The sequence below is a fragment of the Rhopilema esculentum genome, chromosome 11 (genome assembly GCF_057945365.1).
Source record: "Rhopilema esculentum isolate cy_ngs chromosome 11, ASM5794536v1, whole genome shotgun sequence".
In the NCBI taxonomy this organism is placed as follows: Eukaryota; Metazoa; Cnidaria; class Scyphozoa; order Rhizostomeae; family Rhizostomatidae; genus Rhopilema; species Rhopilema esculentum.
In genome coordinates, this window is record NC_142825.1 from 4,667,643 (window position 1) to 4,695,469 (window position 27,827).

A 27,827-nucleotide genomic window follows, 5' to 3' on the forward strand; every position below is an offset into this window, starting at 1 on the left:
AGGGATCTGATGTTTAGCAACACTTTTCCTAACACGTTGTCACCATTAGTTGCTTAAAATGTCTTTTCAGATTCATGAAGACACTATTTTTCTATAAACAGAACAATTTTTCCAGGAGCAAAAGTTTGGCAAAATACGACAGAAGAAATTAAGTAAACCTAAGTAAATAAATAAGGCTTTGGCACACCATACTAAACTATACGTCCGATACTACTCAGAGTATGAATGCCCAATAATGTCCATAAACATAAATTTCTATCCAGCAGATGGGGATCGAAAGTAACGCGAGAGAAAGAAAAACGCTTTGATTGGCTCTTTGTCTTTGACCAATCACAGCCCAGTTGAAGAGCCCAAGGGAGAAAACGAAATCAGGATTCTTTGTTTTGATGTATTCCAATTGCAAAACTTAATCAATTGTTTTGGTAATGAAAATCAAAGAACCAATGAAATACCTTTTTTCCTCTCACGTTACTTTCAATCCGCTTCTGGAAATAAATTTTCTGGTTCCTTTTAAATATAATCCGGCATTTTTACTTCTACTACTAAGCATCAGACAAAATATACTTCAATACGATTTAGCATGCTTCCACTCTTCCGTGTTGTTTTTAAACTCTAAAGTGACATATCTTTCTAAAGTAAAAAATAATTGTTATTCTTAAAAGGAAAAGAATTGAAATACATATTCTTCGATAGATTTGGCCAAAAGTATCTGATGTGTTTTATAACAAGCGGGAAAAAACAAGAAAACAAAATGTATTTTTCTAGGAAAGTGATGTATTTCAGCTGAATTTAAGTTGAAAATTTATTTCAGCTAACAGCTGAACATAACTGAAAGAGCAAAACTCGCCCAAACATACTATTCACAAATAATTTGCATCATTTATTTTGAATAAGCCATAGCAACCATGGTGAGCTTGAACGTTCTCAAGAAAATATTGAGACATGATACATCTGTTAATGGTGAAGAAAACTAAAAACACTTTTTTGATTAAAATGAAGCCAGAAGCATGTAGGAGCAGAAAATGAGACAAATACTCTCTTGTAAGTTATGGTTTGATATTCATTTTAACGTCTACGAGGTGATTCGAACGTGCATGCTTATCTACCTCGCTAAAATACTTGCCACAATCCAGTTTTGATGCTCTCACCCGTTCTTGAAAGGTTAATTAAATCCAATAAAGGCTACACTTATTTCCCTACTGGCTTTCAAAAAACCACATCTTGAAAAGCACTTCACTCAATATCTAATAATGGGGTGATTATAAATGAAAAATTTTTATTCACATGCGTGCAAGATACATTACACGTTTCTTGCTGTACCTACAATCCTTGACAAAAGTCCTTGGAACCCCCTGCGACCAATGGAAGATTTTGAAGAAATAAAAGTTTCCGGCCGTAAGATACAGAAATAGCCCCCTTTCCCCCCAAAAACAATGTTGGCTGAAACTATTACTTACCCTAGCTGATAAAGTGACATTGGACGAATTTTAAGCTTTGAAACTGTTGTTATTCAACATTGTTCAAGGGGGAGAAGGGGATGCTACTGGAGTTATGCGACTTTTGGCAAGGATTGTACATATTGGACTTACAAATGAGCAAAATTGAGAGAGTTAAACTACATTTGGTTCGAAGTGTAATGTAAATTTATTCTGTATCAGGCATTTCAATGTTGTGCTTTACATTTTGCATGTTGCTCGAAAAACAGAGTAATAATGTGTAGTCATCTAATCTTTTAAGTTAAAAGTTAAAGGGGTGTACAAAACACCAGTACTGCCACGATAATCAAGATGTATTTATCACGATTTACCACTAGGAAGGAAAACATTGGTACTTTAGAAAATATTGGCGTTATCTGTTGGAAGAAAAAGCGATTTCGTACAGTAAAATGGGCTTGGCCTAAGATCTTTAGTTTGTCTCCCTCCTCCCTACACAACCTAGTGTCTCGTTAGAGGTTATATGTACACGGCTTTGACAAAGAAAAAAAACTTTTGAGACAGCATTACTGTTCATTGCCTAGTAGTGCCCGCTAACGGGAGTTGTTTTTTAATGAATGTTTGACTGAGTGGCATAAACGAAGCAAGAAAGATACGTCTAGCTAGTGGTCCTTGGTGCTGCAACTGATGACCAGCACGGTTTAATAATTGAATAATACTGGAAAGAGCATTTAGTAAATTATATTTGTATTTAACAAGTGATAATGTGTTGACGTAACCTTTTGATGTGCTGCAGTACCATAAGCATGTTAACGGGCATTGAAAAGCCCGATTTTGGTGTACTTAGCGAAAGCCAGAAAGGAAAATGTGGCCTACCATCGTCTATTTAATCCACACAAAAGAGCCCTTACTCTTGACAAGTCATGAGATTGTTTCAAAAGTCAAAGAAAATCACAATTTCCTTAATGCTAAAGTAATTAATCGGCAGATCAAGAAAGTAAACTAGGATAAACAATAAAATTTTCATGGAAAGGAATGAAGAGATGAATTTTCTCAACAAAGTGAATACTTTATGTTTCGACCAAGCAATAGGTTTGAGCTATTACACAAACATTTTGAGTAATAGCAAAGAGATAATGAGCGTCAATATTGGTCAAAAGTTAAGAGCAAATTAAGAGTAAGATGAATCTGAGCTACTGGAAAATGCAATTTTGAACAACGTTGTGAAAACCTTTTGGTGTTTGAAGGGGTCTTCGAAAAAATTGGATGGTGTTTGAAGGGGCTTTGTGATGTTCGACATGGCATCATCCTCTTTTTAGTTCTATTATGAATTTCAATATTTGATATTCTGAATTTTGAATGAATATTTTAATATGAGCTGAGTCTGAACTTGCCAGTTTGGAGAATTTTTCTGATCAATTTTCAGCCAGTCTTATGCCCTTTTATGAAAGCTAAGCCGGTTTTCAAAATTTATTATTTCTGGAATTTGCCTTTAACAAAACCAAACTGATGAAACCAAACAGTCAATAACTCTGAGGTTATGGCGGCATTTTATAGCCTAAATATCATTCAATGTGAGCTTCCTTATACTGTTAACTTTGCAATACTTTTTTAGGAAAGCCTGGAACTTTCTTTGGAATGTTGTTACCTTTTTGGGGAATGCCTTGAAATTTTGCTTTTGCCCTGGGCTCTTGGGGAATGTTTCGGACTATTTGCAATGGCTGTGAATCTTTTTTTCGCCGTGGCAATTATGGGCAACCGTATCAAAATGACTGATAAGGAATTGCTCATTCGAGAGAAATCTATAGCATAATAAAGGACCTCAGACACAGACTTTTTCCAACCAATCACTTGCCCTATTACAAAGCTTGGGCTGAGCAAACGTTAAAAAAGGGGCCCGAATCCCAGGGCCCTCTCTAAGGCACCCCCTTTTCATTGGCCTTAGTTTATCTTGTCACTTACTACTTCAAATGCAGCAAAAAACTTACCTTTCGCATCCTACGTCTATTCATTGCCTTTCAAACAGGCAATATCTGTGTTCTTTTTACTTTTCTGTAAAAGTGTTTTACTGAGTTGGCAAAGTGTTTTACTGAGTTGGCCAAGCATTAGTTATCTGGATCAAAAATGGTATAGGAAGATTCATTTTATCCCAATATCCTGCTTAAGATAAAACAATAAGCCTGGAACAGGTAAGTGACATTGAGCTTAATGTATTCTGTCTTGATTAACGATTGATTTTGTATTTATATCGATCTTTAGTATGTTGATTGATCCCGATCTTGATTACTTGATTACAATTAATCTTGATTACTTGATTACAATTAATCTTGATTACTTGATTACAATTAATCTTGATTAATTGATTACAATTAATCTTGATTACAATTAATCTTGATTTCTTGATTACAATTAATCTTGATTACTTGATTACAATTAATCTTGATTACTTGATTACAATTAATCTTGATTACAGTAAATCTTGATTACAGATACGTTATGCCAGAATAGGCCAGTTGTAATAATAGTAGTTTTACAATTGCGTAATCAGGAATTACTTAGAAGTTTATTTGGTTTTTTAATTCAGGTAGGGTTGCTCCTAGCTTGTAGAAAATGAGGCTATCGTTTCTTATAAGCTATTTCTTATAACAAAGATACGTGTTTGTAAAGATATTAATTGGAAGTGACATATTAGGGCACTTTTTAGCTTCTCTCGCACAATTTTTGATAAGCCTCTGATTAAATCACGTTTCAACTTTCAAGTTTCAGCTCTTTTTATTATACGATGAACTAGTTACGACAAGATCAAAAGTCAATACATTAAAGAAATTTTTTGTACAAAATTAGACAACAAAAATGCAAGCTGAGTGATCATCTTTTCAAGGATCGTTTGATAAAAGTGACATCTATAAGGAGATTTATTAACTGCTGACAGACCTAAAAACCAAAAATGCGATTGTATCTGAGAATTTAAGGACTGTCTCAGTAAACAGTTCGTTACCTTAAATCTCTTCAATTATATTTCTATTGGTTTTATAATTAGTCAAACCATTTGGTTCTAAGGAAGTTTTATTTGTGTGGGCAGCAATGGAGTTCGTAGACACCCATGGCTACTATTGTTCTTGAGGGGCACGAGTCCCCAGCAAAGAATTTGATATCTCAAGTGAGATTCAAGCTAACATGCAGGAATTTTGTTCCAAGTATAAGAATTCCTAAAAGACAAATTTCACGGACATGGATAGCAACAACCTTTATCTCAATTCTTTCTTCACATTTTTAAAATATGAAACTGAAACTAATTAGAAAGAAGGGAAAACAAGCATAAGTGCTAACTTTTTTCAAAATTCTCACCGAATCAAATTGGAAAGAAATGAGAAGAATTGTAAAGATCGAAGTTGTTCCAGATTTACTGTACCAATGAAAGACTGGGATAAATAGAACCTCAGAAAGCATTCAAAAAAGAGAATTTAAATCATTTTTGCAAGGTCATATCAATAGCCTTTTTTTCACAAACAGTCTAGCTAGCCTTCGGCTACCAAACAAGGGCCATGTCAAAGTTTGGTTGACTAGTAAACCATACAAATTAGGGTCTGGAAAGCACTTTGATTCGTCATGAAACCAAACAGATCAAAGCATACCGAAATTTAGATTTTATAGCCAAATTACAAAAACATGATTTGAGCAAATCTTAATATCATTTAACAGGCAGAATTATTCACTTCCTCGCCCTCTTCTGCTAGCGACAAAGAAAGTGAACTGATATGAAAAAGAAATGTTAATCGTATCTTCAGCCCTTGTACTCAATTGACAGAGGTTTTCTTTTTCAACAGTTTTCTTTCCAATTAGCGGACACCGTCGGGGCAAGAGCAAGGTGTCCGCTAATTGGAAGTGTCTGCCTTTTGAAAAGTTTTGCAATGTAAGTCCCAAATTTGAAAATAGACCCGAGTTTTGTATTTAAAAGGTGTAATCAGTGGTGGCACCAGAGGAGGGCTAGGGGGCTACAACCCCTCCGTCGGAAGCATCTAGCCCCCCATCGGGGGAAATTTTAGGTTATTTTCGGAGCCAATTTGACAAAATAGCGTACGAAAACTGCATTATTTAGTCATTTTAGCCCCCCTGTCTGAAGCTCTAACCCCTCTGTCGAAAGATTTCTGGCGCCACCTCAGGGTGTAATCTGGGTATTTAGTGGTTATCGGGTTGAACTTAGACACTAAAGACAGAAAAAATAACTAAACTGAACGTAACACAAATTTGTTTACAACAAGAATATGTATCAACATCATATATGATATCAACTAACGAACGGACAAGAAAAGTTAGTAAACTGGGCTGTAAAGAAGCTCGAAGCTGTAAAAAGCCAACTAGATTGCCAAATATCAAAGTGTTTGCAAATAAATATTTGAACCAATATTCATTCGTCTCAGTTTTTGTTTTGCTGCCTCCTAACTTTTTCGTACTGTCCGCCAATTGGAAAGAAAATAAGCCAAATTGACTATTTTGTGCAAAAAATATTGTCCATTGATTAGAGTGTCTGCTAATTAAGTGTCCGCTTTGTAAAATTTGCTGGCACATTATAAAATTCCTGACACCATTTGATACCGAGCGAATAAATGACACGTTTTTACTCTATTCTTTTTGTTCCATCCAAAGCGAAGACTTTCTTTTATACAATTTTAAAACTTAGGTACTAAACAGCCTTTCACAAGCACTGTTACGCCACTAAATTATATGAACAGCCTTTCACAAGCCACTCGGGTTGACTGCCATTAGCCCTTTCTTAGCTTTTCAATCCATGACTGTTCGGTGTATGTAAGTGTGAGTGTGTGTCTACAAGTGTCACCCTGATGTGTGAGTGTGTGTGGGAGTGTCCCAAGTTTCTACTCTTTATAAAGTGTTCACGATGACTCTTACTAATCTACTTACAATTTGTGCTTTTGCCGTAGTACAAAGGTTTAGCGTGAATACTAAAATACATAAGTATGAGGTGATCAATATATTAGGATACCCGGGGGAACTTAGTAGGGTAAAAAGACATGTAAAATAATACGTCATCGGAAAACATGAAAAACTAACACACGACAAACTAATATATCTTAAACATAGAGAAGCATGAAAAAATATAGACATAAACGCGAGACTGACCTAAAATGCACAAGTACCTATATTACAGCTCTATAGAAATTATGAGACTTTGACCAGAAAACGATCGGGGAAAGAAAATTTGTCCGCTAATCAGAGTTGTCCGCCTTTTAGAGTGTCCGTTAATTGGAGAGAATACTGTATCACCCTGTTGACTAGATGTTGAAATGAAACATTGCTTTTCTTGAGGATGAGCACCATTATTTTTATTCAACGTAACGCTGCACTAAATATGCTCTAAGTTCAAGTGGAACAGCCAATTTTGCCTATTTTTCCTTCTTTTGGAGATATTACCAGAAGATTAATAAACGATGGCGTAGGGGCTGTGGAGCCTGTAGGCACGTATCCTTCACTTTCTTTTCCACCTTGCCCTAAATTTTCAATACGCCTTCACACCCCTGGTAAAAGACCCCTTGCGCCAAATATCCTTTCATATCTTCTTGCGTTATAAGAAATCGAAAATGTATAAAACTATTCTTTAAAAACAGCTAAACATCAAATGTCATAATCACAGAAAAGAAAATGTACAAATAGCGATTGTAAAATCCCACTTTGATTTTACATGAACGAATAAAATGATCTGATGAAGCCCTGTATGCCGGGGCGAAATATTAGTATATTCTTCAAATCTAATTTATTTTGAAAATTTTATCTCGTGACATTTAGCCTGCGTGCAGACTCAAAATTTCCTACGTGAATCTACTTTTCCCATAGTCGAGTCTGCACGCAGGCTAGTGACATTGGACTCTCGTCGTCGTATTGCTTTGTTCCTGTATATCTTTCATAACAACACTCATTGCAAGATTCACAGAATCCGGCGGACAGCCTATCCTGCGGTTCTTCCTTCTCACACAGAATAAAATGATCAATCGTTTTAAAAAACAAGCAAATTGGTGGGGTAAATGACTCTAGGAGGACTGCGATGGTGGTAGAAATAATATGTAGATAAAATGTGGATAAAATGATGAAATGAAGTTCAAAACGTATAAGCCTCTTAGCCAAAATGAGACATACCCTAATCGAGGTCGCTCACATGCACTCAGCGTTGTTCGCAAAATGTCGAAGTATGTTGACGGGAATTTTTTTTGTACTCATGTAACATTGATGCCAAATTATATTTAGTATAGTCTAGCGTCGTTCAACTCAAAGAACTTCTAATCATGTCGTTCAACTCAATGAACTTGGACGACAGACTCTTAAAGGGCATAGCGAAGCAGGGGTGGTCATCACCTACTCCTGTTCAGTCCGAAGTAATCCCTCTTGCCATGGACGGCAAAAGTATCGCTGCAAGAGCAAAGACTGGCTCGGGTAAAACTGCTGCCTATCTCATACCAATCATCCAGAAAGTCATCGAGCACAAGGACAAGAAAAAGGAAGGGGTTTATGGTATTGTCATCTTGCCATCAAAGGAACTTTGTAAACAGGCCTTCGATCACATCGTCCTACTAACTGCCTATTGTTCAAAAGATGTCCGATCTCTAGACATCGGAAATAAAACAGTGGAAAATTCAAAGCCGTTGCTTTCAAAAGGTGTTGATATTGTATTTGCTACTCCAAGCAAGCTTTTGTCAAACTTGAAAAATAAGACCTTGTCATTGGAAAACCTTGAATCGCTCGTGATTGATGAGGCAGATATAATGTTTTCATATGGGTATGAAACAGATCTAAATGAGCTTCTTGATTTCTTGCCTAGAAGCTATCAAGCAATGATGCTTTCTGCCACCCTGTCAGACGATGTTGCAGCATTAAAAAAGAAGTTTCTAACAAATCCTGTGATATTAAAAGTTGATGAATCTGATCTCCCTGAAGAGGCTCAGCTTGCCCAGTATCTTATAAAATGTGAAAGAAATGATAAATTTTTGTTGTTAGTGACACTGCTAAAACTTGGTTTAGTAAGGGGAAAGACTCTGATTTTTGTGAACAACATAGGCAAGTGCTACAAAGTTAAACTTTTCTTGGAGCAATTTTCAATCCAGGCTTGTGTTCTAAACTCAGAGCTACCTCAAAACTCCAGGGTACACATTGTTGAGCAGTTTAACAAAGGACTTTATGATATTGTTATAGCAACTGATGAGGCCACTGTGATCAAACAAGGAGCTGATTCAGAATCTCAGACAAAATCTGATGATGAAAAGAGCAAAAAACAGAGCAAAGATAAAGAGTATAGTGTATCAAGAGGGATAGATTTCCAAGGTGTTGAAAATGTGCTGAATTTTGACTTTCCCACAAATCCAGAGTCATATATACACCGTGTAGGGAGAACTGCAAGAGCAGATAATACAGGGACTGCATTGTCACTTGTTGCCATTGATGATGAACCAAACTTAAGAGATGTGAATTTGAAGTTGTCAGCTTCACCAAATGACAAGGATTCTGTGTTGAAGCCATACTTGTTCAAAATGGAAGAAATTGAAGGTTTTAGATACAGGGTAAATGATGCACTGCGAGCAGTGACTAAAGCTTCTATAAAAGAAGCTAGGCTAAAGGAGATAAAGACAGAGATAATGACTTCACAAAAGCTAAAGTCATTTTTTGAAGACAACCCAAATGATTTGAAAGTCTTGCGCCATGATAAAACTTTGCTACCAAAAAAGCGCCAGCCTCACTTGAAGAATGTGCCAGACTACCTTGTGCCAGCAACCTTAAAACCAAAGATAGTCAGGCCTAAGAAAAAGTTCAGAACAAGGGATACCACAGTTCATCATAAACAATTTTCTGGTAAGAAAAGAAAGAATGATGACCCGCTAAAAACATTCAAATTTGAAAGGGCAGAGAAGAAGAATAAAAAGTAGAATTGCTATTTGCATAGTAGGCCTGCCTTTGTTCAACAAAAATTTATGACAATTCATTGATAACTCAGCTAGACAGTTATTGTTCTATCAACAACTATTATTGAATAGTCACAGTTGCATTGAAAGTGATGAGATACACCCAAGACATACCATTTTTACTTTCAGATGGATTTCAAGAGATTCTAACCATCACAAGTTTTACTTGTTTTTAGGCTTTTGTCAAACTTTCACAGCAATGTAATCCTTTTGTACAGAAACAAATATGGTATTATTTTAAGCTCTTTGTCTCCTCGCTGTAGAAATATTAGACTGTATTTGAATTCTACCACCGTGACATTTTCCTCCTTATAAGATTTATCTAAAATTTCTGGTTATGTTTTAATTCCTCAATTTTTCATTCCTGCAATCAGTTAGAAATATAAGCAAAGCTAACTGACTTTTTACTCTAAATAGTCATGAAAAGATGGTGTTTTTGCCCTAAGACATGTGTTTTCTTACCCACAACTACCAAAAGGCCAAACGAAACCAATTGAAGATTTTATGGTTTATGGAATTATGAGAATGAATATTTTGAATTTAAAAAATACAAATCTTTTGTTGTCACTATTTGATTCTGAAATCTCATTATCACTCATCTTTCTGCACTTCTTGCTTTTCATATTATTTGCTTTGTTGGTTTAAATGTTATTAGAAAAATGTTTGAATTTTTCATGCAAAAAATTGTGTCGCTTTTCATTGCAGTATTTCAATAGGCCCTGCATAATTTCTATGCTGGAGTTTTAGAATTGTTATTTCCCATAACTTCAATCTACTGTGACTTTTTGTAGTTTTGTCCACTTTTTAGACACACATCAATTACTGGCTTTTAAAAACTGTCAGCTTTCATATAACATCAAAACTTTTGAAGAAACATTTGCCTACACCATTTCTTGAGTCTGATGTACTAATTTTAATCATTAAATCAATCTTCATACTTAGGCCATGTCTTGCTGAAAGATTTACCTAGAGTTAATTGCGGACTTCATTGGAGAAGTTCTTTCCCAAAGAGTTCTTTAGTGTGACGACATAAAATAATCGTTTTTTTTATTTTTAAAGTTTGAACACATAACCTTTAAAAATTCAGGTTAGATATGGCCTATGAAAAGCTTGAAGGTGCTATGCTCAAAAAGTTATGAACAGAGACCAAATTACAAAGGTTTGGTTGATTTTGCAAATTAAAATATAAATTCATAATGCTCTTTCAGATTATGGGACCTAAATTTAAAAATTTTTGGAATCTATTTTTGTGACGTCATCACTTGTTCATTGGGATTGTTTGTTCTTGTTGAAAAAGAGGCTTCCCGCAGATTCCCCCTGCCAAACGCCAAAACGCGTTTATCTGTGTATAAGAATTTGCAATGGCTGCCATCCCTGTGAGAAGGTATTAAGGTTTGTCAGTTGGACACCTTTGTCATCAAATAGAAGCATATTGTCGTTTTTCTTTACCAGGTAACTTTATTAATGCTTGATCTTTTCTTCTTTACATTCTAAAAAATGTGCAAAAGCTAATGCCAGATGGCTTAATTTTGCGTGAAATGCCCAAGAAGAGGGACAGGGCTCAAGGAGAGAAGGAAGGCCAGATGATATGGCGTTCGTGTCGTAGACATATGATTAAGTGCAGTATTTTTAGCGTTTAAGGTATCCTTGATGTCACATTCTTTATCAAATGAAGGGATCGATGCAAGCAAAGGTTATCTGACAATTCCTGAAATTCAGCACAATCTAGAGGTATTTAGGCCAGAAGCTAGATTAGCGATGACTTCCGATTTTGATGTATAATCTTGTGTGGCTTAAGTGTGGCCTAATCATGTATGCTCTTGTTGTAGAAAACATATTTCATTGATCAAGTTTTAGTGAAATGCATTGAGTAGAATGGCTTTTAATTATATAGGTATATTGAGATCTATATAGTTAGTGTCAAACTGGCTGTCTGCCTACCCAAAAGGGTGATAATATAAGTTACTAAAAATAGTTGAAGTTGTAAAAATGTAAGTGAGTTCCAGCCATAATTGTTAACTCCAATTTCTTTTTCCAGGTCCGCCAGTTCAATCACTGTACCAGGTTAACCCTGAAATCATGTTGTTATATTTGTAATTTTATGGGTTTTTGTTTGAATGCAAAATGACAAACAATGAAGTGGTTAGGATTGTGGATGGTGAATGTTTGTCAAATACCAATGGAAATCATGATGTTGGGAGCTCTCAGTGCCAATGTGGGAAAGAAACTGCTCACAGTGAGTCAGATGACAAAGGCACATCTTCCAACACATCATCAAAAAAGAGTTATTCACAATTGAAGAAGAAGAACTCAAAAAAGAAGAGAGAAAAAGGCAAATCAAAAGATGAACTTGAACAATGTGAAGCACAAGTGGAAATAAGCCCCACTTTGCCGTCACCTAAGAGTTCATGGCTATTAAGGCTGTTTGAATCAAAATTATGTGACATGGCTATTGCTATAGCATACATGTTTAAATCAAAGGAGTCAGGTGTTTTGGCATACTTGGGAAATAAGTTATTTGTAAGTATCAAGTTTGTATTTGTATTTGTTGTTACCTAGCGTCTGAAGGTAGTTTTTAGGACACTGAGAAGCTATGCTTATCGAGCAGTGTCCTGGTCCTTCCTCTCAATGTGACCACACCTCATGATTCCTACACCTGGAATTACAGAGAGCTAGAGACTCTCCCCACTCTGGGTGAAAGTTTGGTCATGTCAGGGACTCAAATCACGGACCCTTGGGTCTGTAGTCAGCGCCTCTAACAACCAAGCCATCCTCAAGTTGAACACAACTTTTTTGAAAAATCTTTCTTTGGTAGTAACCAGATTTTGTCAATAGAATAGCGAATAAATGCTTAACTTGTCAAAGTTTGCCTATGATATCTACAGTGTATTTTGCTATCTTAGTTTTTGTCTCCTAAATTAAAGGTTTAAGCATTTGTTCTGTAGATTGCATTGAAGGCCAATAATTTATGTTTCAGAATAGTTGGAGCACCTAAATTTTTTTTCAGTTCAAAATATTTTGGGGCCAAATTTTTTACTGTCTGATATTGTTTGCACTATAGAAGAAACATAGCAAAGTTTCTAAACTTTTTGAAAAAAGAATGTCTTCTTCACCAACACTTAGTCTCTAAAAATAATGTGTTGTAAAAAAGCTTAATGAAACAGAATCATATTTTATCAACTCAATTCATTTAATGGTCACAAAACATCCACATTATTGTAAACAATTATAATATTGTCTTCTGTCATTCTCTCATCATAGTTAATATTCATACCTTTGTTATGTTCCCTTTCTTCATCTGACTCTATTCCGTTCACTTTGTGCTATGGTGAACTTTGCAACAGTCATGGCATGACTGTTAAAGCTTTTGAACTTGTGGTCATGATCCCAGTTGAGAGAATGGGAATTCCAAATCAAGTGAAGTAGATACTTTAGTAACCTTAATAAGATGCAATATGCTTTTTTAATGTAATTGAAGTTTTTTTGTTTTTTCCGTGACTTTAAAAAATCATCAGAATGTCCAATAATATTTTGTCCAAAATTTATTCACTAGAAACTTTTGGCCTTTAATGTTTCACCCATTAAATAACAATATCGTAAAGAAAAGTTTTTCTTCTTTTTTGCAGAGCTTTCCTGATGAACAGGTTGATGTGTATCTTCCGGAACTAATGTATGTATCTGTTGCATCAATTGTATGTATTTTTCTAAAAAAGCTTAGTTGATCTCCTCATCTAAAATGGAGCATTAAAATGTAGCAAATAAGGTCATATGAGAAATATTTTGATTCACATCTTCATTGTGAATCATTGAATCACATATTCATTTTTGGTTCATAGAACAGTGTTTTATTCTTTGCTTCCATTTATTCAACACAGATGTTTACTAAAGAAAAACATTTATTTCAAATCCATAATTTTTCTTTGTGGCTCGATGGATAGACCAGTTTGGTGGTGTCTTTGATGAAAATGATAAATCAAAGTTTTCTTTTGTGTTTCAGAAATATGTTTATACATATGTCAGAAGTTGCAGATGTTATTGGTCCATACCTTTTGACAAGAAGTCGAAAAAGTACAAACTTTGCCTTACAGGTGATATATGCATACTTGTTTGAAATAATTTTGTCAATATTTTCTGCAGTTCAGCTGCAATAATTGATCTAGAATAGTTTATGACATAGATTCGCATGGCAGTGGTGGCTGGCACAAAAATTAGGATGGTACTAGTAAAGCACAAAAAATTTTAGCAGAGCAAACCAGCTAGAGGAATGGTGGTGCAGGGACATGGTCCCTGGAAAATATTTGTTTTTATAGCTAATATGGCCAAATTGTCTTTTAATGGCTTGTCAGAAGTTTTTATATAATACCTAGGTTTGTCTGACGTCATGTGATATGGCCAGCTGCAGGGGTTAAATGGTCTCACAGCATTTTATCACTAGAACGCGGAATCTAGTACTGTGAACAATTTTTTCATTGTTGGATTGTCGAAAGGCAAACGGTTTTACGCCAAGTTGAGTCACAAATGACAATGGGACATACTTCTGCAGTACTGGGCAAATGAGGTCTAGTACCGTGGTGTGCATAAAGGACTTATTCAATGCCAATATTTCAATGATTGCAGACTTGAGCGACATGGGGCAGGTTGCAGAGAAATGTTCATTGTCTGCTAGTTGCTTTTGGAAGGCTATGAAAATATCTTTCCATACCAAAGTATTTGCTGATTGGTTAAAGTCTTCTTATAATCCCATGAATGATTAATATAAGCTACAAGTACTTCTATCATTAGTTTGTATCAAGTGCCCATTTCATGCTGCATTGAAACTCTTCATCGTTTGTGTCTTTCTCTGGTTAGAAGGTATTGACATCCATTCTTTATCAGTTTTTTAAAAGAAGTTTTTCAGATTTCTTTGCAACTAATTAATTTTGTACAAAAAACTTTCCTTTTTGTCTTTCCATAAGAGTGTTACCTTGCTATTAAAATGATCTTTTGATATTCTGCCAATTTTTCATAGGCTACATGGCATTTAGATTCACATCTTACTGATGGTTGGTTGCCAACCAAAGAATATAATAGGGGAAAGAAGCTGTTGGAGCATATCTCAGCTGATGGAAAAAAGCTAAGGTACAAAATGTGTATGCACTGTTCTCTTCATCTATGTGTAGGGTTTCAAAACAATAATCAAAAGGATGAAGATTCAAAAAAGCTTCATCAGACATTCCATTTTTTACATAAAACTAATCAAATGAATATTGCATTATTTAGGACAAGTCTTTATTTTTATTAAATGCTGCCAAAGCAGAACATTTTTAAGGTAGAATTTTACAAGATATGTCACAACATGTTTTCACAACATCAGGAAAAATAATAATTTGAACAATTTGTTTTTGTGTTTATTTTTAGAAATTCAACCAGTTTTAATCATTTAGTTGTTAATAGTTAGTTGTTATATTTTGTTAAAGAAGAAAAAGTAACTCAAAGTTGGTTCTAAGGAGTCTGATTGGATAAAGGTTAAGCAACATTTCTTAGTTTAAAATGAAGTTCTGAATAGAGAATGGAATATAAGGTCAATCATTGTTACATTGGTTTTCCTGATTGTCATTAAAGCATTTCTCTAACAAATATTTCTTAGACCAAATGTAGATAATAGAGATGGAAATAATGTTTCCTTCAATTTGATGAATACCCCTAAAGGATTCAAAAAAATTCTAAGTACCATTTAGAAATATATTGATCTAACATGCCACACCTGTTTTGCTAGCCATTTCAATCACGCCGAAAGGAAAATGTTTTTGTTGGCCAGTTGAATGAGTGGTGTCAAAAGGGGTTGAAGTTTGGCAAAACAATTTTTTGAGAAAGTCTGGGGGAAGAAAGCCATGTTTATTGTACAGTGACAGATATCTCTCAACATAGTAAAATGAGGTGGCACCTGAACCATGGAAATTCTTGAACTCTGCTTTTACCAAGTTATATTTTGTAAAGTCACAGGGACCTAAGTTTTTAAGCTATCATAAAGTTATGCTCACATAAGCATCATAGCATCATTTAAAGTTCTGTAAATCTTTGTCAGTAGTTTTTGTAGTTAGCAGCATGAGGCTAACGACATCCTTGAAACAAAGAAAGAAGTGATAATTTGGCAAGCTTTTGATTTTTTAAGTCTTTGCTTTGTTTCTGTTGCTCTTTATTAGATTTTCAATGCATAAATAATCACCATTCAGCTGCAATGAATGTAAAGTTCCAATACCCCACAGAGATATGTGACATAAATTCTGATTAGTAATTATCAAACTTTCTAGATCTAATACCTAAGTAAGCATACATTATGCAAGTTTTCAGTATCGCATGTTTTTGTTGCAGGAAAAAGGTGCCATGTTTTCCCAACCAAACATCGGCTCCAGTGAACTCTCCTGGCAAAAAGACTCACCAACGCTCAAAGTCTGAAGTCACTTTTGGCAATATACAGCATCAAAGTATCAATGAGGTATACTTCCTTTTTGGCTCAAGTAGATAATACTAATCCAAGGTGTTTTAAATTTTGACGTGAATGACAGATTGCGACAAGGATGAAATGGGTTGTCAGCCAGTCCATCTTTGCATTCCTGTTTACACTGTATGGATTTCGAGTAAAAATTTTATTTCTTTTTGGTTAAAGTAGACTTGTTAAAGCATTCAACAACTAGGGCTTGAAGTTAGCTTATGAGGATACATGCCTCAAAAGCCTACCTAGATATGAAGTTTCATTTTCAGTTTCCAAGTCTGCAGCCAAGTACCCTATTGGTCAGCCTTTATGCACAATATAAATGCCATACCTAGAGTTTTTGTCTATAGCATCACCCCTAGTCATAAAACTACAGTATGTTTTCTATAATTGTTCAGAGTTCTGAGAAAATTTCAAAGAATAATTTGTCAAAGATATTTGTGATATTGATTTATGTTAAATTTATCAAATAATCTAATTTTGAGTCAGGGGTTTTCAACTTAATATTCCTTTGAAAGTAGAATTTGCAAGAATTTAAATCATGTCGTTTAAATCAGAAGCTATATTTTGTGAATCTGATATACAAATGTTGTTTTTTTTATGATTATAAAGTAACTGTAGGCAAACTTGTTTTGCAAAATCTTGTCAGTTTCAAATGAAGAAATATTGAGAAATCGTGTTTTGTTTCTCTTAAGCACTACAACCACAGCCAGTCTACGGATAATATCGACTCTGGAAATCTGCGATTAGGCCTTGCCTTTGGCAAATGTACTTTACACACACCAGTTATAAACTGTGCTGCTTCTTCACCAATGCTCAATAAATTGGCAGATGATCAGAAATGTAGCTGCCAGGTAATTTCCTTGTTTCCACTTGCAATCATACGGCTTTTCAGTCATATTTTTTTATTTAAATATAGACAATTATCTATTTCTTTAATGATGCTGGATTAGGTAGGCGATTTGAACAAGGTGAGCATATTAACCAATTTTCTGGTTCCCCAACAAAATTATGTTAAAGTCAGCCTGTAGGCTTGTTCATTACAGGAGTACACAGATATTCATGGAAACCAAATGACGTTATATACTATTATAATAATAATGACTTGATATTACAAAAGACGTGATTGAGAAGCCACGCGAAGATCTCTTTGATTTTATGTTCTACTGTCATTAGGCATGTGGATGCTTTGGTAATGTTTAAGGGAGGAATTAAGCAGATTGGATTAACAGCATTATCTTCAACGAACACTGGTTTATATGTTAATTTCAGCCACCATCTGAACAATTTTGTTGTTCATCTGTACTTGTATTTTCATCTTAACTGTTCTCTCAGTCTGTCGTTTTGCTCCAATGTGTTAGGAAAAGAGATGCCAAAATTGAAGTTCACAATGATTTTATATTGACCTTCGCAACAATTTAACAGATTTTATGAATATCAATGACGTGGTATAAGCATTAATCTTAAATTCTTGGAAATCTTTCTCGTTGAAATTAAAACAGGAATTCAAAGATAACTGTTTCCATCAACCACTGTGGATTTCCTTTTTCAGGTCCCGCTGTTTACAGCTGAGAGAGACTTTGTTGATGCACTGCAAGCAATTGGAGAAAGAATGAGAACTTTAGCAACTAAGGAATTAAAAAGTGAGTCATAGCCAGTTGTTTTGTTTTGGAGTTATTAGTCATTAATGATAATTATTCCAAACCATTTATCTTCCACTTTTATCACTAGCAAGGGAATATATATTTAAACAATCTTTTGGTGGTACAAAACTTGTAAATGGCTTTGAAAAAAGCAAACATTTAGTAAACTGAAGCTTTTCGTCTGACACTCTTCAGAGTTTAAAACGTCAGAACATAGATCGAAAACTCAGAAAGAAAATCAGAAACACGAGCACATGACTGTATAGGTGAATATATATTTCTTCCATGGCAAATCTGATTGCACAAAGTCATATGTTCTATCTATCGTTTTCATCTTTGGTTGGCAATTGCGTCCGCCTGTTGCATAGAAAGGCTAAATTTAAATCATGGTAAAGGAAAGTGACGTCGTCATTTTCATTGGTCAGATCTTCCAAATGCCAGCGAAAGCCACAAACAAGCAATAAACCTGTTTGATTTTTTAGATGATCCAGCCCACAATTTCATATTGGTAACTTTATTCTATTTCTAATCAACTTCTCATTAAGTAGCAAGCAACAAATCTTGATTTGTCATTTTTTTCATACAACTTTAGAATCAGAATGGAGACTATAGGGCTTATCATGTTGTGCTTCTTGATCTACCGCATTCAAGTTTAATTTTTGTTTAGAAAATGAAAACAGTAAGGGAATTCTGAAGTAAGAGACTGAAATCCTTGTATTCCTTTTGCATACTGTTTTTATCAGTACCCGATTAAATCCTTAGTATCATCAAGGTTCTTGAGTAAAAATTAAATGGTAATTAACCTTTATAATTCATATTACTACTCCTTTTCATAGCCCAAAGATTATACGCCGAATTATCAATGCTGAACCTGAATCTACCCGCCCGTGTCTTTTTACCGTTTCCTGATTTAAAGCCGCATTACATTCTGAGAATTCCGCAGGCTGCAGCCGTGGTTCTAAACTCCAAAGACAGGGTAAGGTTTTCGCTTCATGCCTATTTATTACATAAAACATGCATTTTTGAAATTAGAGCTGACAAAAATTAAGAAACTATGGTATAGATCACTGTTAACCTTAAAGGCTCATACACAACCGGCATGCTTTGCGACTATATTTTCAAAACCGGCCTTATATAGTATTGCATGAAAATACAAAACGCAATAATTTTCTCAAGACAGCTGCCGCTAAGCATGCCTGTTGCGCAGGAGCCTTTATAAAAGTGCTCGGATAAGGATTATTTTGATGATGGGATGGGAGTGCTGATGGGGTTAGATGATTAAGTGCTTGATTGTGATAGATCGCCTGTTTCAAAGAACTCTTTGTGACTTATTAGGTATTCTGTTTAATGTTTTGTTGATTTTTTTGTTACCCTGCATGTTGGTGTGCCATATTTAAGAAACCTGTCATAGAATAATAACGATTAAAAACTGAGCGCTAATCCCGAGCTAAGTTTCTTAGAAAAAATGGTGTACAGGTTGTTAGAATTTTAACTAGCAATAAATTAACAAAGGTTTTTTATTAATCAATCCAGCAAAGATTGTGTCGATTAACGCTACATTGCTAGCCTTGTCAATATTTTATGCTAGTGTTTTTTATTTGACATATTCAGTGGTTTGTCACCTGGCTTACATTTCGAACATCTGAGCTGTGTAATCTTATTAACAAATTAGTGTTTCAGTATTGGTGGGTTATACTCGGTGAGATATGGGCAACAACAAGGATCCTTTGTGTTGACTTTTAGCATGAACCTAGTTCCTTACAAAATTCTTGTCTCAGACAAAGTATTTATATAAACCAAGATTTAGTAAAAAATATTTTGTATTGTTATGAGAGACTTTCTATCAATATTTAGCAATAAACTACCAAAAACGACTTTAAAATTTGTACACACTGAAGAACGATTCAAACCAACTCTCCCTATACCACTCCATTAATATTTTTTTCCATTTTCGTCTTTATTTGTAATAGTTTACTTTACCTAATCTCAAGTCATATTTAAAATCATAGAGTTAATATGGACCATTATACTCCTTGCGACATTGTCCCTTGTTGTTTGTCAAATGTGTTTAAAGTATTATGGAAACAAAAGAATGTGCTATCTACTTTTAATATTCATCCCACATCAGGCTTTTTAAAACTGTTAACCTGATGTTGTTTCACAGTGGTTTTCCAAAACCTACCAATAAACAGACAGAATTCTTGATTGCATATAACACTTTTGAACTGTACACTGACTGTCATTATCAAAACTTCAAGTCAAAATTTTGAATTTTAATCGAAGTTTAAATAAAGGGAAAGCATAAGAACAAGGAAATATCTTTGTTGTGGGAACAACGATAGAATTTTTGACGTTCTGAAACAAATTAAATATATGAACTGGGGGGAGGGGGATGAAATCACTGTCTTGTCGTTAGATTCGAATAAAGAAATGCCACGAAACGATTTATTGAATGCTGTAATATAGAAAGGATTTGGATACTTGTTGCAAGGGCTCATTCTGCGACGTAGAAAAACTTCGCGGATTCTGTTCAAAGATTTTTTGAAATAAAGTCTTTTATTTCTGTTTAGGCCCCGTACATAATATATGTAGAGATCATAGAGACTGAAAGAAATGAAGAAGATGGTAGTATTGACAGTCTTTGTGTTGAGAATCCCATTCGCCAAGTCAGGTAATCCTTCAGCTTCTAAGAAGATTTGTTTTAACTGCTCAACCTTTATATTACCCCTGCGACGTAGTGGATAACACGGTTGCCTTTCGCTGCAGTGCATAGACACTCCAGTTCGTGCCTCTTCATGAGCTAACATAAACATCAGAAATCAGGCCAGGGATCGCAAAAGGCCCGAGTATCTTGAAGCCAAATAAATATTTATCCAAAAAGTTTATACCTTTAGATGTAAGGGTGGTAAAATTATTGTCTCTAGCATCCTAATATTATTACAATTCTGAAATTTTCTTGGAATTGATTTTATCAAGGAATGTCAGATAATGAAGAAATTAAAAGCTTGCTCTCGTGAAGATTTTTTTGCATTTGCACTGTGTTATCCTTTTTGCAAAAAATTGTTTGAGTCAAGAGCAAAAACTGTTTTAAGTGACCTTTAGATTTGCCAAATCATTCCTGAATGCGCTAAGATAAGGGAAGTCGCTATTGAGATATACTCTGCTAAAGTTATTATGTTTTAACATTACATTTCAATCAAATAACTTTTTGGAGTTAAACCGGGACTGTTTTTTCACCCAAACCTAAACGTATGGGCCTCTCAGAAATATGGAAGAATTTTGTATGTAAACTAAAAAGTGCTTTCATATAACACCTGTAATGTCTTTAGTAAATAAAACATTTTGTATTCAATTCAGTCGATTTTTTCTGCTTTATTGCTTCTCCTAGCAGTACAAAACTTCAACTTTTCAAAATGTAGAGTGGAAATCTCAATTTAATTTGACTTTTCAAAACATCTTTTGCAGATCAGAGGAGTATCTACCCACGTACACCCGGGATCGGGACAACGTAAGCACAGAATTTCATGTATGTTGGCTGTTTTGCTTCAATAACTCCTGTAATCGTGTGATCTACACCCGTGTAATTAATGGTGCTTTGCTCCACTTTTACTTCTAATACTCTTACCTTCAATCTAAGAACATGTCACATGGTTAAGGGCAATGAGAGTAGCCGTTGAAAGCAAAAAAAAATACAATGCCACGCCCAAAACCCGCCTTGTAGTCGTTGCTTTTTACAAGGTTTTCGAAGCATGAGGGTATTGTCCTAAGGAATGACGAAAACTCTTTTTCCTGTAATACATATCTCTTCTAAAGTTTACCGTGGCCTCTTATTTGGATCTGGAAATTATACAACCCTGCTATTTGAATTTATAACTTTTAATCGAATTTTCTTCGATGGCCCGAGCCCCTTTCAAAAGTTTTCTGTTGAGGCAGATTCATTTTAGAAATTAACGCATCTTACATATTTCCAGTTTGTTTTTATATCATTAAGATTAATTTCATAGTTTTCAGGATTGCAATGAGCTCTCAATATTTAAAGTGTACATTTTGTCTGTCCTTGTGTTTATGTGTCCACAGTAATCATGTTTTCTTGTGTGGTATTGTCGTTATTACCCCTCCCCCCTTCGTCTATCACCGTTTCCCCTGTTCAGATCTTAGCAAATGTCTCGTTAATGTAATAATTCCTTGCATTGTCAATGTTAGCTGTTGTTCTTGATTGCTCTTTCAACCACTGTGCTTCTTTTGCAGAATTTTCCCTTCCAAAGGACGTCCTTGAAACAATTTATCACCTTTTACTTTCAATTTGATACTTTTTGCAGCTTGTTGCTTTTTCACTTTGTTGATCTTCTTATATTTTTTCCCCATCTTCTCTGATCCTCCCTTCGTCATATCATTGCCCGTTTTATAACCTTTGATTGATTTTGAATTATATGCATTGATGTTTGCTTGCAAGGTCTTGATTTTGCTTTGTTCTTTTCGGCCTTCCTCTGTTTTTTCTCCGCTTCTTTGGACATTTCCTTCTTTGAACTTGTTCGCCACTTGAATTGGATGCCCACCGTTATTATTTCTCGCTGCATTTGCTGTTTCTGCATTGATTTCCTTCTCGTTTATCTCCAAACCACCTGTATTTTTCTTGACCTTGTCACTTTGCATCTTATTATTGCTTTTCCTCGCAAACATTGCATTATTCGTCTTTTCATGCCAATTTTGCTTCGACTCATCATCCTTGAACCCCTGTCTTGTGTTTGCCAATCTAGATTCGGACCCGATCTTCTTGTATCCACGTTTTTCCAATTTCTGAGCATTGTCTGTGTAAACCTTGTTATCTGTATGAAGTTTATCAGCAACATCGTCCCTATCTTCAATCTTGCTCTCTTTGTCTTTTTCTTCCTTGTCATTCTTATTTTCCTCATGCATTTTATCAGCTTCCTTGTCATTTTCAATTTTTGTGTCATGACCCTTTTTCTCTTCAGTTTTCATTCCTCTTTCTTTGTTGGTCTCCTTATTAACTTTGTTGTTTGCCTCATCTGCCTTGTTGACGTTTTTCTGTTTCTCTTCCTCAGCATTGCTTGTTTCGGATTCCTTAGAATTTTGTCCTTTTTGCGCTGAAATCAGCAACTCATTATCCGACACTTTGTTATTTGCATTTGATTCAACTTTGTTTTCAATTTTCTGATCTGTTTCTGATTTTTCTTTGTTTTCTTTATTTTTCTGATTTTTTATTTCCTTTTCCTGCTCTTCGTTACCTTTCTTTTCTTCAGCTTCTATTTCCTTTTTTTTATCTTTTTTCTCTTTTTCGTTACTCGCTCCATCCTTTTCTTTTTTCATCTCTTCATTTTTCTTTTCCAATTTCTTTTGCTTATTTTGCTCGATTTCTTTCTCTCCCCCTTTCTGTTTCTCCCCCTTTTTCTGTTTTTCTTCATCTTTCCGTTCTGTTTCTTCTTTTTGTTTCTGCTCGCTCAGCTTTTCTCCCTTTTCTTCTTTTCTCGTTTCCCCCTTACCTTTTTGTTTGTCTTCTCCCTTTTTTATCTGCCCCTCTTTTCCAGCTATCTTTTTGTCTTCCCCCTCTCTCTCACTTTTTTCGGCCACGTTCGCTTCCTCTTTGCTCTTATCCACTCTCTTTTCTTCATCTTTTCCCTTATTTTCATTTTGTTTTACCGCAGTTTTGTCATCTGTTTTTTTGTTTGATTCTTCCGCTTTGGTAACTCTATACTCCTTTTCACCACCAACTTTATCTTTTGCCTCTTGTGGCTTAAGTCGATAAAAACCAACCTTTTCCTGTGCTATTTTGCTATCCGTAGCCCGTTCATCATCCCATAAGTTGCTTGTAACAGCATTTACCAGATTCCCTACCAACAAGAAGGCAATTAGTGGAGATATCATTTTCAAGACCGTGATCTCTCAAGTGCTGGTTTCCGGCCTTAGTGTGATACCTCTGTAAATGCAACCAGTTTAACCTGTGTCACGCTATACTTTTCCAAACAACCTGAAAGTATGATGTTATCACTGTGTGCCACTTAATTATTAACCGTAGGACAGTTAATCAGCTCCTAAATTGGCAGTTATTTGACTTGTTTACTTCTAACCTATCAACTCGTTAACGTTTCTTTGTATTATACTATTCATGGTATTCGATGGCCTTGCTTTCACATATTATTTTGTCACAGCGATAAGATTGAAATTAGTCACCCAGGTTTAGGTTGTTTAAAAGCAGGTGACTTAGATAATGTAGGTTCTACTGCTTATTTTCGTGACTGGATATTACAATCAATCTGGAAATGTCGCTTATGAATATGCATTTCAACTTTTAGTATACATGGTATTTTTGTCAGTTGCCAAGCGCATTGATTCTTAACCTTTCTACGAGGGGCATGTCACTCCCTGAAAATCCTGTACGCATTTGGCAAAAATGCTTTTGTTTTCGTGAGAAAAATCTGCACAAGTTCCTCAGAAATCCTATTGTTTTTAAAAAAACTCTCGTACGCGGTCTGGGAAGAGTGATAAACCCCTCGCCTTTCTTTAGCCTTACTGAATTATAGCAAATAAGACGTGTTGTATAAGGAATCGCTTCACCTCCCCAAAAGGAAGGCACTTCTGCAGAGACAAGTTAAACTTTCTATCTTTGCTTTAGAACTCCCACAGAGAACTCCGTTCGCAGACGTTTTTTCATACCATTAACAGTTTTTACCTCCCACAAAATCTTAAAGTTGTTATCATTAGAATCCTTCTTGCGATAGATTGTGCGCCACCCGCCAGAACACCTTGTGTAGGATTCCAGATGTTTTTTATTTTCTATGGCCTTATCATGCGTTTTTTGAGCAAATCTTGGTCAGCATCTTGCTCCCAACATTGAAGACCTTTCATACCCAACGGAGTTGATTTTTGTTACTCTTAGGCATATCTTAGGTTTTCTGTTTTTAATTTTGATTTATCATCAATTTTCTATCTCATAACAGGTCGGGGACGATGATTACAGTGAAGAATCAAAGTCGACGACAACCTCTATCAGTGACAATTTCTCAGAGGATTCTGAACTTGAACAGGTTTACCCTCATATCTCTATATTACCCTTCAATATCAACTTTCTCCCTATTTAGATCTAAAATCGTTTTATTAAGGTGCAAATCACTTCATTGAAATTTTGCAACCCTTTGGTGCAAATCCTATTGCTCTACCCGAAAATCCCTACAAATATTTTTGTTTTGGTGGAAATTCCATACGTCTTTTGTGGAGAGAATTGCCTCTTAGTCTTATATATTTCAGTGTTGATTTTTGCTTATCATGATTTGGATTGCATTCCTTATAAAATTTTTTCAATTTTCTCCTGATTTTTGCCTTTGCCATACTAACAGATTTTCGGGTTGATCAATCCAGGTTGAGATAACTGACCAACTAACACCTTATCTCTTCAAAATTTCAGAATTAAGCGCTGCAATATCTAGACCCCATTTTGGTTGGGCAGGATTTTTTGGGCTCAATTTTTGTTAGATTCTGCTACAATATAAAATCTTTTCGAATGAATTAAAAGTAAATCAATTATAGAACAAGACGGCAACATTAAAACGAAAATTCGAAGAAGAGTTTTATAAGATTAGCCGTCAAAGTATGCTTGCTAATATTGCCTCTGGGTATACATAGGCAATGTCTGCCTGATGCAACACAGGCTCGAACAAATATATGCACTTCGTATTTCCACAACATAACACTCATGTCCTTTGCCAATATAACCCAATAACGTATAAGCTACTATATAAATCCAACGCAATACACAAAAAACTTTAACAGCAAACAACTCTAAAGCCATATGCCTTTAACGATTTGCAATATAACTTTAGATCACAATACATACTCCGAACAGCAACAGAATATTATGTAGTGCCACGGCACTTTATTTGTCTATTCCTGTATACAGAGGGCTCAGCAACAGAACTCTACAGTTTTGAGGAGGATCAATTGAAGCAAACCCATTGGTTGTATAATATCTAACACCCTTGATGCTCAACCAGTTATGCAGCCCTGATATTTTCATATTCTCCACTGTTACAAACATCTGTCAAAGAAGATTTTGTAATTTGCTTTGTGCATACTTTATTCTCTGTTTGCTTTTTTCTTAGCAACAGTACATATCGCCGTCAGATATTCGAAAACGATTAACAGAGTACTTGGCTGCTCCAAAGGCTTTGTTTATGGTCAGAGACCCAGATGACCCTTCAGGTATGTTTGATACAGCCTCGGTAATACTGTTCTATGCTGCTGCATGTGTCGCTCTGTGCAAGTTACCTAATCGTTACTTAAAAGTGCTGAAACACCTTCAGTACAGCATCTTTTCTATTTATCGTTTCCCCTTCCCCCACACAATGTTGTATTCTGATTAGAAAATGATGACTAATGAAGATGGGAACCGCAACAGTGTAACAGATGTTAAGCAAAATGTTTATCTTCATTTCTGACATCCTTTAAGGGGAAACTGGGGATCGGTTCACTTGAAATTGGAAAATAAAGGAAGAAATTGCCATTTATTGCGAGCGCAATCACGTTCTTTCAAATACTCTTGATGACCATTCTGTTTAAGGCGTTGAATACTATCAAGTGGCCTAGTATACCGTAATCGTTCGAATAAGCGCCCCTCTTTTAAGAAAATAATTTTATAAGCGCCCCGCTCGAATAAGTACCACCTTGTTCTAAGGTTAGTGCTTATTCGAATTTTCTAAATTCACGGAGCAAATCGATGAAAAAATTCTATATCTCGCATGGAGGGTAGGGAACACCTTGGAAATGAAAGAACAACACTTTTTCTTTGACAATTGCTATTTTTTTTTGTTTTTTTATCAGGAAACTTCTTAAATTCACCGTGCACTATATGTTAGAAATATTTTATAAGCGCCCCTTTCAAACAAGCATCCATCTCCATTAAATGCAGAAAAATTAAATAAGCGACCGGGAACTCATTCGAACGATTACGGTAGCTGTTGACTGAATAACTGAAGAGCGGGTGCTTGAATCCTGGTTTGTTATTCGTCAGTCTAGCAGTGAAGACGTATTGACGTCAGACTAATGACGGCGGAAAAGGAATTGGCCACCCTAGCTCATATTGTCAACCCGGGATGTCTTATAGCCATATTTTACCGAATGTTTTAACATAACTGGGACATCACCCCATATCAAGAACAAGTATCTGTGTGCGTAATAAAGTTAAGAATCCTACTTCCTTGGTGGATCTCTTTTGTCACGGTTTGAAATTGCCATTGAAACCGTTCCAATGTTTTCTATGTGGACCTAAGGCCTAAGAGTATCATTTTTTATGCGCATTTGAAATGTGTCCATGCAAACGATGCTCGTTCTCGCTAGTTTCTTAATTTTGACGGTTTGTTAGCATTCAAAATTTTTTGGTAGTTTCTGAAATTTTTGGCGACTGGAAAGCACTTGGATTCGCACTGCTGAAGATTCACTGCACTGCGATTTTAACATAGCAAATTATATGAAAATTATCATCTTCATTTAGCTAAGAAGAAAATCAAGTTATCGCATTTTGAACTTTTACTGGGAGTTTCTAATATTGTCTGCAACCAGATTGCTTGGATTTTTAATAAAAAGCTTCTTATGCAAAATTCAGTGCTTATTTCCGATAATCAGTTATCGATTACGGCAATACTATAATAAAAATTTTAATTATTAGACCAGTGACCTGGTTAAAGCTCTGATAATTTAAGCTTTAATCTTTCCGCTTATTTGGATAAGACGACCATCTTGCCAGTAATAAGCCAGAGCTTAATGTCATAGCTTTGCATAAGTTACAGTTTCGCAGTGGGCATGAATGGTCACCTAGAAACGAAAATTTAGAAACAGTGGCCTCCACGTAGCTGACGACTGCGAGGAAAGATATAGAAAACAAAATTATTTTAGCTTCAAAACTTAGAGCGCGCTCTGTTTTTCTTGTTTTTCTGAGAAAGGTTTTCAAAGGCAGCAACAAGTTTTTATTTAGGCCGTAGTTTTGCGAATCCTTCGAGCTTTCTGAGAGCTTGCTTTTAAAATTTTGTGTTTAATTATTATTTAGGTTGAACAATACCAGAAAACCTGCTCTGTCTATCAATATATCTGGCATAGTCAGAACACGCACATGTTCGTTGCCCCCACGCATGTACCCGCACATTTATCCGCACATTTACCCGCACATGTACCCTTGTATCTAGTAAAAGTATCTAGTAAAAATCTTATAAATTGTTTGCATATATAAGATGTCCCTTGGTTGCTTTCGTTTAAACGACTAATTAAACGATTTGTCTATGTATCGATAAGTAGAACTTAAGTTTGCCAA

The 27,827-nt window shown here is 35.3% G+C and overlaps 3 protein-coding genes across 5 annotated transcripts in view; 2 read left to right on the top strand and 1 right to left on the bottom strand.

The window, feature by feature from the left end:
• Nucleotides 1-7,580: 7,580 nt before the first annotated feature.
• Nucleotides 7,581-10,273, top strand: LOC135693443 (putative ATP-dependent RNA helicase DDX56). The gene has a single exon (XM_065211939.2). It carries the CDS (start codon nt 7,730-7,732, stop codon nt 9,359-9,361), a length of 1,632 nt encoding a protein of 543 aa, XP_065068011.2. The 5' UTR covers nt 7,581-7,729; the 3' UTR covers nt 9,362-10,273.
• Nucleotides 10,274-10,417: 144 nt separating this feature from the next.
• LOC135693441 (phosphatidylinositol 4-kinase beta) overlaps nt 10,418-27,827 on the top strand; it is a 29,406-nt gene continuing 11,996 nt past the window's right edge. Inside the window, exons 1-13 of one of the 3 annotated variants that reach the window (XM_065211937.2) lie at nt 10,418-10,849; nt 11,436-11,917; nt 13,024-13,067; nt 13,395-13,485; nt 14,406-14,515; nt 15,749-15,872; nt 16,565-16,723; nt 17,422-17,512; nt 18,349-18,488; nt 20,083-20,183; nt 20,978-21,020; nt 24,469-24,555; nt 25,627-25,726. In XM_065211937.2, coding sequence (XP_065068009.2) covers nt 11,522-11,917; nt 13,024-13,067; nt 13,395-13,485; nt 14,406-14,515; nt 15,749-15,872; nt 16,565-16,723; nt 17,422-17,512; nt 18,349-18,488; nt 20,083-20,183; nt 20,978-21,020; nt 24,469-24,555; nt 25,627-25,726 — 1,486 coding nt within the window. In that variant the 5' untranslated portion in view covers nt 10,418-10,849; nt 11,436-11,521. The other 2 variants (XM_065211934.2, XM_065211935.2) reach the window with 2 other exon arrangements.
• On the bottom strand, nt 21,061-23,596 carry LOC135693442 (uncharacterized). The gene has a single exon (XM_065211938.2). It carries the CDS (start codon nt 23,393-23,395, stop codon nt 21,737-21,739), a length of 1,659 nt encoding a protein of 552 aa, XP_065068010.2. The 5' UTR covers nt 23,396-23,596; the 3' UTR covers nt 21,061-21,736.